Source organism: Vigna angularis, chromosome 9 (genome assembly GCF_016808095.1).
Source record: "Vigna angularis cultivar LongXiaoDou No.4 chromosome 9, ASM1680809v1, whole genome shotgun sequence".
NCBI classification, from domain to species: domain Eukaryota; kingdom Viridiplantae; phylum Streptophyta; class Magnoliopsida; order Fabales; family Fabaceae; genus Vigna; species Vigna angularis.
Window position 1 is genome coordinate 11,993,160 of NC_068978.1, and position 12,538 is coordinate 12,005,697.

At 34.3% G+C, this 12,538-nt stretch overlaps 1 protein-coding gene across 1 annotated transcript; it reads right to left on the reverse strand.

The window, feature by feature from the left end:
• Positions 1-2,796: 2,796 nt before the first annotated feature.
• LOC108336800 (uncharacterized) lies at positions 2,797-4,866 on the reverse strand. Its single transcript, XM_017573249.1, has 3 exons — positions 4,525-4,866; positions 3,150-3,294; positions 2,797-3,071 (listed from the first exon to the last, which is right to left on the reverse strand). The coding sequence occupies exons 1-3, from the start codon at positions 4,864-4,866 to the stop codon at positions 2,797-2,799; spliced, it is 762 nt and encodes a 253-aa protein (XP_017428738.1).
• Positions 4,867-12,538: the final 7,672 nt, after the last annotated feature.

Genomic DNA, 12,538 nt, shown 5'->3' on the forward strand with positions numbered 1-12,538 from the left:
AAAGCAAAATATCATGAACATGTGTACATTTTGAGTAATTTATATGTATAGTGTTGTGAGACATTGTTTGATATCTTTAATAAAATAATGATGATGTATAAACAACGAACTAAAGGTGTATGTGTTATTAGATTGAAATAGTAACTTATAAGTGAAAGATAACATATTTTTTATACATTTTAATAGTTGTATTATACAAAGATTATATTTTTAAATATTTTATTTTCTCTTTTTAGCTTATTTTAGAGTTTAGTGATCATAAATTAGATTATATGATATATTTTTTTTACTTTACATTTTTTTACTTTTCTAACTTTCACTTATTGTTTCGGATATAAATTTTTTGTAGATACTATTTTTTATTTTTAATTGATTATAACTGCATTAGCTACACTTTCAAGACTTTAATTTGGATATGTTAAATTTTTTATAACTTAAGACAAATTTGTTAAATGGTTGTTTACAAAAAAATCTTGTATATTAGTTATTTACTTGTATCAACTTATCTTTTCTAATTAAGTTTTAAAAATTTAATAGAGTCCAAATTATATGTAATATAAGAGTGATTTTCTTTCTTTAGTTATGAAAATTTCCAAAACATTTCGGTAGGTTTATGAAAACTGTAATTAAGTTTGATTTTTTTTAAGAGATGTTTTGGATTGTTTATGAAGTATATCTAATATTATTTTAATTAGGATAAGTTTTGGGCAGATTAAAACAAATTCTTAGTTAAGAGAGAAAATATTAACATTATTTCTCTCTTTCTCCAAAATCTTTATTTCTATTTTTTTTTCACAATTTCTAATTCTTTCATTTCTTAAACTATGCTCTTCATTGACTCAACTCATATCTTTTTTATTCTTATTTTGATTCAATATTACGAAAAGAGCTTATCATCTCCAGTCTAGTTGTTAAACCTAAGCTATCAATGATCTTTCTTTTGTCGATTTATGGCTCATGCATCCGATTTATGATGCTCTATCAACAAAGGGTGAGGGAGCTAAGGTAGTGGTATTCGCTTTTGTTTCATTTATCTTTTGCTTCTTCTTCACTTTTTTTGGCTAGGTATAGATTCATTTTCTATTTTGTGAAAGTCTTTTCCTCTTCATCTTTTGCCTTGTCTTCGTCCTAATATTGTCGCTTGAGCTTCATCCTTTACCTTTAACTTTTTCTCCCGAACCTCATCTCAATTCTCTTTTCCATCTTCCTATCCTCTTTCAAAAACTCTAAATTATTTCTTGGAAGAAAACCCTAATTTTCATTCTTACTATGTCTTTTCCATCAACTTTTTAGATGAAAATCCTAAAAATTAGGAAACCTCATCCCATTCAAATTTAGGTTTTTTTTGTTTGTTTGTGGTATATGCTTCTTTCTCTGGTCATTTGAGTATGTATTATTCAGTTCATACCTCATTTACTGATAGTTTTTGTTTGCATATTCAAATGGTTGAAGAAGAAAATGTCAAACATGAAGATCGTAGGAGACTTGGGTAGAACAAATGAGACCTTACTTAAGATATTGTACCTGTCACAGAAGTTGAATCCATGAGTAAATCGTAGGAGACTTGCTGTGAGACAAAAAAAACATTACTTAAGATATCGCACATATGACTCTGTTTAAGTTGGGAAACAAATGACTTCTTTTTTTATCGCCTTAAAAAAATGGGTACAATGGAGAAGATTGTATAAGCTTGACTTAGGAGATTCTTATAATGACTTATATCAAACTTTCATTTTGTTTATTAATCTGACATTTTTTCAAATGATTAGTTTAACCATTGAAGTACTAAAGTTGGGAAGATGTCAAGTTTTAACACATTGATTTCATCTATGTAAGTAAACAAATTATCATACCACCTTTGATTTGGAAATATTTTGTTTGTAAATAACATGGTTGCTCTCAAGTTTTTTTTTTAACTTGGACGAGTGATTTTGTTTTGATTTATTGTGTTTGATTTTATTTGTGATTAAAATTATAATATAATGAAATCAGATAATGTACACTGCTCGTTTATTTCTAACATTCAATAACTCACCAAATCATTGTTTAGCATCAATCCAATTTTGAATCATGTGATCTTTAAATTTCACACCAATGTTTAATTTGTTTCCGAAGGAAAAGGAATAATATTTGGAAGGTTAAACCCCTTTAGTTGTTCCTATTTTCGTGGGTTTTTCCTAGTTCGATCCCCGTTTTATTGGAATCCCCAATTTAGTCCTAAAAAATGCTAATTTGAGTCAATTGAGCTCCTACCGTTAAATTGTCTTAACATAGTTAAGTTTTTGATGAGGTGGGAGGTTGACATGACCTGTTCTTTAAACGTGGCATTCTGATTCTTTTATACGTGGCATTTCATAAAAAAAAATTTAAAAGTAGGGTTTCTAAAATCTGAACAAGAGCAGACATCTCCCATAGCGTTATTGTTTTGATTGAACAAACCTTCTGAATCTATCCCAAAATCACAGTCTCGAAACCCTAGAAGATCAAGCTCCCCTTTTTCTTTCTCTCGTTTCCCTTTCAAAAAAGGCTCCCTTTCCACTCCTAGTCGGCGATTGGAACTTTGGGTTTCTTTCTTTCAGCGATTTCGATCTTAAACTCGAGGTTGTGAACTTGTAAATTCAGACTGAAGCGATTGGGGGTGAAAAGATTTGAGTTGGCGTTGGCAATGCCATTATTGTGGTTAGTGAGGAGCTATTTGGTGATTTTTGAGATACCGAAAACGCAAAATGTCTTGGGCAGGCCTTGAGGATATTTACCTTTTCACTTCAGTTGCTAGCTATCAAAAGCTTTAAGTCTTCACGCCCTTGTTGGATCAATGCCCCCACTGGAAAAGTCTACACCTACTCCGACGTCAACGCCACCACCCAAAAAGTGGCGGTTGGCCTCCACAGATTGGGCGTGCGACAAGGTGAGGTCATCATGATCCTTCTCTCCAACTGCCCCGAGTTCGTCTTTGCGTTTCTCGGGGTGTCTCATCGTGGTGCTGTGGCCACTAAGGCATACCCCTTCTTCACCTTGGCGAATCTCCTTCAGGCTGCCATTAACATCTCGTCCTCTACCATTTTTGAACCCTAACCACAGACCAGAGAGACGAGGTCAAATTGCGAGCAAATTTTGTTCTCTCGCAAGAATCGCAAAATGTAACAAACCTTCAATAGCGACTTCTTCGTCGCAAGTTGTCATCGTCAGCAACCAAAAATTCGTCGTTGTTCGAATCATCTTCCTCAAGAGCCACCTCCATGCACCGCCAAGAAACTTGCACACAGTAAAACCCAGAAATTCGACCAACAAACCCTAATTTAAAAATGTTTAATGTTATGAAATTCCAAGTATAAAGGCCACGTACTAAAAACTTACCACGTCAAAGTGCCAGGTCATAAAAAACTTAACCCCCGTTAACCCAATTTAATGGTAGAGACTTAATTGATTTAAATTAGCACTATTTAGGACTCAATTGGAGATTTTAAAAAAACGAGGATCAAATTGAGAAAAACCTACATAAATAGGGACAACTAAATGGTTTAACCTATTTGGAAATAAGGTTAAGTAAAATTGCTTCAAATGACCAAGTGAGTAGCTTGAATCATTATTAGATGCAACAGAGAAAACAATAGGTCAAAGTATTAGTAACATATACTTGTTGGCATTGCTAATTTTTAACTAAAAGGTGATTGATATAAAATAATTTAATGAGACTGATAGGATATCTTGGTAGAAAAAGAAAGTCTAAATAAATAGATATTATTATAACAGAAGTATCCAAAATTACACTGCAAAAAAGGTTTGACTCGATGATTGATCTAAATTTTTATATGTGAAATAATTGTGCTATGTAAAAACGTAACTCTAAAAAACCTCACACTGCACACATAGTACAAAATATTTCTTCCTAAAAACAGATGCACTCACACACTAAAATATATTTCTCAGATAAATGTGAAGTGGTACTTTTCATTAATCCAAGAATGGCTTTAAATATCCTTAACTCTAACAGGGGCTGTGAGCCTTTTACAAAGTAATATTAACAACTTTCAGCAAATATAATATCCTATAAATTCTAAACTGCCTACAACTTTCCTAATAAAAACAAAAGATAGATTTGACTACTAGAATAATAACCAAAACATTAAAGCACAATATAACAAAAAATTAACAAAATTACAATTATATCCCTAAGCTTTTAAAGTTTATCTAACAAAACTCCCCTAATAAACTTTAAAATCATCCTTTCTTCATCCTGATAAACTTTCTTAATTCCTGAAACGATGCTGACAACTTTAAATTCTTCATCTACACTTGTCAACAGACATATTATATGTACCTCATCAGTGGAGTTATAAATGTCATTTAGACTCCAAAATTTTGGCCTTATAGGATCATCTTCTTCTTCTTCATATTCATTCATCATTTCATCTGTGATCTCCGGACACCTGGTATTAACATTTGAGTCCTCTCCCCAAAAATCATGCTTTCTGAAGGTTTTTCTTTCAAGTCAACTCAGTTCCATTCACTATTTTCATTTACCTGGACATCTCGGCTTACCAGAATTTTTCCTGAAACCGGGTTGTACAACCTGTAAGCTTTTGCTTGTTCATCATAGCCAATGAAAACATATCTCTTGCTTTTGTCATCAAGTTTCGTTCTGAGTTGACTTGGGACATGTCCATAAGCCATTCTTCCAAAAACTTTAAAATGTTTGACACTTGGCTTTCTTCCACTCCATCCTTCTTGTGGTGTCATTCCATCCAACTCCGAATGTGGGCACCTGTTTTGCACATATATAGCACACTGCACAGCCTCCGCCCAAAACTCTTTTGGCATATTTTCCCCTTTAAGCATGGTTCGAACCATATCAAGAATAGTCATATTCTTCCTCTCTATAATACCATTTTGTTGTGGTGAATATGGAGCTCTAAGAAAACACCTTATCCCATGCTCTTCACAATACTCCTTAAACTTTGCTGATGTGAATTTTCTTGTTAGTTTCCTTTTCCACCATCAATCTGAACATCTTAAATGCCCCTGGTGCTTCCGACTTCTCCTATAAAAAATACACCCAAGCTTTTCTAGATAAATCATCTATAAATGAGATGAAATACCTTTTACCACTGAATGAGTTAGGAGTAATAAGTCCACATAGGTCGGTGTGTACCAATTCGAGTTGCTCTTTTGCCTTGTACATGACCGAGTTTGGAAACTTCGTTCTTGACTGTTTTCCGAGCATGCATTCTTCACAAAACTTCTTCTCAAATTATATATCGGGTAATCTGAGTAATAATTCTCTCCTTGAGAGCTCGACCAAGCTTTCAAAGTTAAGGTGTCCAAACCGAAAGTGTCATATCATTGCTTCATCTTTCATGTCCACCTTCAAACACCTCTCCTGCAAAATCTGCAACTCTAGTCTAAACATCCGATTTCTCTTCATTCTTACCTTGGTTACAAGACGACCATTCTTCTCCTTCAAATATAGTACATGGTCTTTTTTATTAAAATTGAGTTACCTTTTTCCAACAACTGACCCACACTCAAAATATTATTCTTCAGCTTAGGAACATAGTAAACATACCTAATCTCTCCAACTCTTCCATCCTTTTGCACATGTCAGATTGTTCCACGCTCCTTCACGGCCACCTTGGAGTCATCTCCGAAAGACACAAATCCGACCTCCACCTTGGTGAGTTCATAAAAAAGAGTTTCATCTCCACACATGTGATTGGTTGCTCTAGTATCTAAATACCATACTGAGTTGGTAGAAATCTCCTCAGCCTTTGATTTCAAGCATGGTCCAACATCCGAATTCTCCAACTTCGACTCTAATATCTTTGACGTCAACAAAATCCCCATCTCTTCTTCATCTTCTTCTTCTGTAAGAAGGTTTCTCTCACTTTTCTTCTCGGCTCGACAAAATTTAGCAATATGACCGAGCTTACCACAGTTGTAGCACTTCATTGATCTACATTCATTTGCATAGTGATCGTGATTGCCACACTTAAAACACTCCACTTCTAACCAATCTCCTCGACCTTTCCCTTGTCCTCAGTCATGCCAATTTTACTGACCGGTTTGCTCTTCATTGTCTCGACCACGTCCACCTCATCGTCGTCCTCTGCCTCCAGGACCTCCGCTTTGAGTATTTTGAGTTCCATTCGAGTCAAACTTTTCTTGTAGTGCTTGATCATCGGGTTCCCTCTTTTTCTTCTTCTTTCTCAATTCGTGGGCCTTTAATGACCCAGCTAACTCCTCCATAGTGAGAGTTGATAAATCCTTTGTCTCTTCAATAATCACCATGATACTTTCAAAATCATCCGTCAGATTTCTCAAGATCTTTTCCGCAACCTGGTTAGGAGGAACCTCTTCTCCGTTCATTCCGAGTTGGTTGGCCATCTTTTGCAGTCGAGCTATAAACTCGGCAACTCCTTCTTTTTCATCCATCTCCATATGTCCAAACTCTCTTCTAAGGGCTTGAACTCGGACGTGCTTCACGCGGGTATCTCCTTTGTATGCCACCTTCAAAATTTCCCATGCTTCTTTTGCTGACTTTACATTAGCTATTTTCTCAAATCCAGATTCATCCACTGTATTATACAGAAAGTACAAAGTTGATCTATCTTTCACTCGTGTCTTTTTCAACGCAACGATCTAGTTTACTGTCAGATGCTCATCATCTGCAGGTTCATTGTACCCGTCCTCCACTATGTCCCATACATCTTGGGATCCAAGAAGAACCTTCATCTGCAAAGACCAATTGTGGCACACTCATTCCATTGACTACCTTTGTCATCTCTCTCACAAAAAATATTCAAGCACGCACTTTTTCCCTCACGGTGTTTGACTCTCCTTTTCTTTTCTCTCTCGGTATTCAGAGCATACAGCTCTGATACCACTTTGTTAAAAAAACGTGACTTAACACTTTCAAAAAATTGGCACTACACACATGGTCACTGCACACATAGTGCAAAATATTTCTCCTTAAAAACTGATGCACTCACACGCTAAAATATATTTTTTGAATAAACCTGCGATGATATTTCTCATTAATCCAAAAATGGCTTTAAATAGCCTTAATTCTAATAGGGTTGTTGACCTTTTACAAAGTAATATTAACAACTTTCAACAAATATAATATCCTATGAATTCTAAACTACCTACAACTTTTCTAATAAAAACAAAAGATAGATTTGACTAATGAAATAATAACCAAAACATTAAAAGTACAGTGTAACTTAAAAACTAACAAAATTACAATTATATCCCTAAACTTTTAAGTTTATCTAACACTATGTGCTTTTGTTTTGATAAATTTCTTTTTAGGATAAAAAGTGAGAAATATCAATTTTTACCATTTTGAGTTATTCTTTTTTTCCATTTTGGAAATCAGGTGCATTTTTTTAATTTCTATGAGCGAAAATTGAACACCTCAGATGTTGGTGTGTCTTATAATGGGGCAAACACCTTTTGTTTTGAAGAGTAGGAAAGGGTAATAAAGAATTTGGATATATTTTTGAATTAAGCAATGATATTTTTAATTATGTTGTATAATTAAACTTTTCCCATTGTCATCTTAGGTTTTTAAACAAAGGAGGACCAAGTGTTATTGCCATAGAGGACCACTGTAACATCCCAAAAATACAGCATAAAACCATATCTAGAATATTCACAGATAACAATATTACAGTTTAGTTCTGAGAATAACAATATATAGTTATGGCCAAACGGCCTTACGAAAATACTACAAAATTTAAACTTTACAGAACTAACTGTTAAACCGATCAGTTACCAAAACTACGCTAATACCGATCGGTTATACAAAAATAGAACCCAACCTAATGACCGAACGGTCCTATGGTTCCGCTTTTACTTCCACTTCTTCCAGAGCCTCTTCCAGCAGCTCTTCTCTTTCTGCTCACATCCACAGGATGATCATTGCAACAAGAAAAGACAACCGAACGGACAAAACAAACAATACAGAAAATAGGGTAAGCTTATGTAATTTAATTAATTCAATAAAACCTATACTTCGCATAAATCTAACATAATTCAATATACAAACATGTAACATCCAATCATAATTACAAGTCAAAGCATGCAATGACCGACCACCTTACTCTTGATTGTCCGGACTGTATGAATTATGTGTAGCTACGACGTTTTTGCACCCGGGTGATGTAATAGCTGGGATGCCCTCAACAGTTGCCACCCGAGGTTAGTCTGTTTCGTCCAAGTTCACCTTATGGACTAGGACCTCCTACCATTCTCACACATGACTTACTGCTCTCTACTTGATAATGAGTAATCATAGAATATCAGAATAACTGCCAGCTAAGCATAACCACATTCATACTCTACCCCAATAACCACTCATGAGATATTCCTCCCTGGAATACTCTTTCATTTCCATACTATTCAATTCATATACCATAATACAATCAAACCGAACCAATATAAACAGATCCCATCTGAAACCAAAACTGAACAATAACATTCCCCCCGAGAGACAAGACCGAACGTTTTGAATACGTTCCAGACTAACAGAACTGAACACTTAGTGTAAGACCGTGAGGTCCTTTCTAGTTAAGACTCATCATTAGCCGAACGCTCGTGATAATATTTGGACGTTTTACTGGTTACTCAACAGTTACCACATAATAGTATTTTACTAGACATAACTCCTAAGAATGTACAGAATACTAAAGAATACATATAATTTAGACTTAACCAAAATTTATAATAACTATTGATGGAACCTGAGAACTTAAACCGAACCCTACAAGATTTGACCGAATACTATTGACTTGGACCGATCACTCTTAGTTCAAATAGAGTACACAATGGGTATAATAAAAATATCGAGCGCTTGGTTAAAGACCGAGCACTACTGAGATTGAACGCTTGGTTCAAGACTGAGCACTACTGAGCTTAAATCAAAATGAAGGAATATATATATACAATTACACAACACTTATTTTCAATGAAGGATAAAGGTAACATCTACGAGTTTAGGTATTATAAAATACATTAACTAAACTGTTTAGGAAACATAAAGAGGAAACTATACTTAGACCGAACACTTACCTACAAGTATACTAAGAGAAAATCGATCGGTCATTAACTGAAATTCTCCACAAAAGAAGAATCCAGTCCAGACCGAACACCCAAAGGAAAACCGAACGGTCAATAATGACTTTTGATGACAACCACAGGATTACGCAGAATACTGAGACATAGAATCAAAACCTTATATCAATCCATTTTCTCATAATTTATATCTCATTCATTCATACAGCCAAACATACAGTAACAATCATATTTCATATTCATCCCACGATCAACCAACATGCAACCATTCAAAACAAAAATCATAATCAAATTATATAAGTTTCCCTTACCTCTAAACGTAGCCGAACGCTCACAGATGCCGGATATGGTTCACCACTACCAGTCTTATACACTTAGAGCTCACCGATTTAAAAACTAAACCAAATACAAGACCAAAATTGCTATCAGAATGAGATAATACACTCATGCAACCAGAATTTGGGTTTCCATGTGACAGAAAAACGAACGGTCTAAGAAGAGAAGTACTCACCAGCTTAAACCACAACTTGATCGGTCCAAAGTGTAGGTCTTGGCACCAGAAATACTCAGGCGTTGACTGAATGATGATCCGAAGAAGAAAAGGATGAGAAATCGTAGAGAGAAGATGGAGATTGTAGCGAGAAGGAGGAGAAAATGGAAAGTTTAGAAGGTTGAAGATGAAGGGTGCATGCAGAAAAGTGGCACGAAGTTTGAAATTTAGCCTTAAATACTACCGTCACTAAAATCGATCGGCCACTCAGCGCTGCACACCTGTCTTCCACTATCTGAAGCTCTGATACCCTTCCACTGACACCTGGCTTCCACTCACACGAAATTTAAGGGTTCTGACAATCACAGATTTTATTTGTTATATCAGACTTTCATGGGTTAAATATGTTTTTAGTCCTTTAACTATCAAGCGATTTTGGGTTTAGTCCCTATTCGAAAGGTTTGTTCATTTTAATCCTCTTAATTTTGAAACTCTTATAATTAATCCTTAAAATTGAACGACGTTAACTTTTATTTGATGTGGCAAACGACGAGTCTACGTCTGATTTTTTACTCTCTGCCACGTTGTTTTTCTTTTTAGAAATCAGATTAAGTGATTGTCACATTTTGGTTTATGAAATCAGATTAGCATTAGGGTTCTTAAGTTACTTTTTTTTCAATTGGAGAAAGCAAAGCAACATCTCCTGTTCTCTTGTTTTGGAACTGAGACAGGTTCTTCTCTTCATTTACATTTTTCACCTGTTTCATATTATCTTGTTTGTTACAGAGCATGATGACAATTATGGATATGTACAATAATAGTAGCATGGTGCTGAAGATTTCTTAGACCCCTACAATGATCAAGAGCTAATGAAAGTACTTGAACGTTTTATGAAAACTGATTCCTCCATAACTTACCCTTCCTTATCTTCTCCAAACTTCTTCTCAAACTATGACCAAAAGCCTCTAAATCAAGCCAGTTCCATTAAACACAACCAGCTCACCTCATCTCAAACGTTCCAGATTCAAGCCCAAATCCAAGTTACACGCGCCTAGTTTCTTAGCCCAAAGCCCATTCCCATGAAGCAAGTGGGTGGTCGTGTTCTTTCCAAGCCCGGGAAGCTTTACCGTGGGGTGAGGCAGAGGCACTAGGGCAAGTGGGTGGCGGAGATCAGACTCCCTCAGAGGCACTCGCAACGTTTAAGCTCGGAGGAGAAAACGCGATGCTCAACTTTTCCCCAATTGAAAAATGCTTCGAGTATAATGCTTCGAGTAAAACTACTTTTCCCCAATTGAAAAAAAAAGTAAGTTAAGAACCTTAATGCTAGTCTGATTTCATAAACCAAAACATGGCAATCACTTAATCTGATATCCAAAAAAAAGCAACGTGGCAGAGAGTAAAGCATCAAACGTGGACTCGTCGTTTTCCACATCAAACAAAAGTTAACGTCGTTTAATTTTAAGGACTAATTATAAGAGTTTCAAAACTAAGAGGACTAAAATGAACAAACCTTTCGAATAGGGACTAAACCCAAAATCGCTTGATAGTTAAAGGACTAAAAACATATTTAACCCGACTTTCATTTATCACATATATAACCATTTAAGTTTATTTAAATTTATTAAGACTTTGAATTAATATAATATATTTAAATTTTATGAAAACAAATTAAGTAAATCAATAATAATACTATTTTGTTTCCCGGCATATCATTCAAATATGGGTTAAATATGTTTTTGGTCCCTTAACTTTTAGCGAAAATTGGAATTAGTCCCTCTTCAAAACTTTGGACTAATTTAGTCCCCAAACTTTAAAAATGTGTGAATTTAGTCCTTTTAACCAAATTTTGTTAACTTATTTGATGTTTCAAATGCATTTCTCAGTGAACATTGAAGCAAAAATGTGTCAAACGGTGTAAACAACTCATATGCTATCATGAAACGCACTTGAAACATCAAATAAAGTTAACAAAATTTGGTTAAAAGGACTAAATTCACACATTTGTAAAGTCTGGGGACTAAATTAGTCCAAAGTTTTGAAGAGGGACTAATTCCAATTTTCGCTGAAAGTTAAGGGACCAAAAACATATTTAACCCTTCAAATATTTGCAAGATAAACAATTTGTATGTTTTTAAAAAAATTATTGGTCTATATAGTATTGGAATGATAAAACATAATTTGTTGGAGACTCCTTGTGCAGTAGTTTTGGAGAAAATTAATGCTATAGTTCCAATAATAGTAACATTTGTCACCGTTGGTTCTGGATGGAGTGTTCTTAAATAATTTACATGGAAAAGAGTTTATTTGTCATGAAAAAGTTGTGATGTGTCTCACCATTCAAAATATTATTTCTTGTTTTTTCTATTTTTTACCCTTCTTCTATTTTATTATAGCTAGTAAAAATATGTTAGAAAATTTCACTGGCCTTTTATTAAAGGTTGTATGTACGAAAAAAATGCAGCATATAAGTCCATAACAATCTCATCATCTCAATTAAAAGAAATGTCAAGTTCAGATCTATTGGCATGTTTTAGAAACTTGAGAGCATTGTAGACACATTCACAGTCTAAGTTTGGATCCTTACCCATTTAAAGTCTTTAGAGTTCATGCACGTTGTCATAGTAGATCATTTTCAACTTCTCCTTATTAAAAATTACAAACTTAGGTTAATGAATATTTTATCAATATTTACTTGCATTGTTGCTTTTATGATTAACTTGTTGGCTTGCATTTTTCTTTGTTTACAAATAATTTTTTCCATTTCGGTTATCTTCATTAACATTATAAGATAATAAAATGAAGGCAACGAGGATATTTATGTTGCAAAATTATCAGAGTCAATTGTCTTCATAGTTTTCCATTTTCAACCATCACCGATAATAATTGTTAAATTTATGAAATAATTTTGTTCAATATATTGGTGACTAGCTATTATTTTATATTGTAGGTATCTGATCAAGGAATTATTCTAAA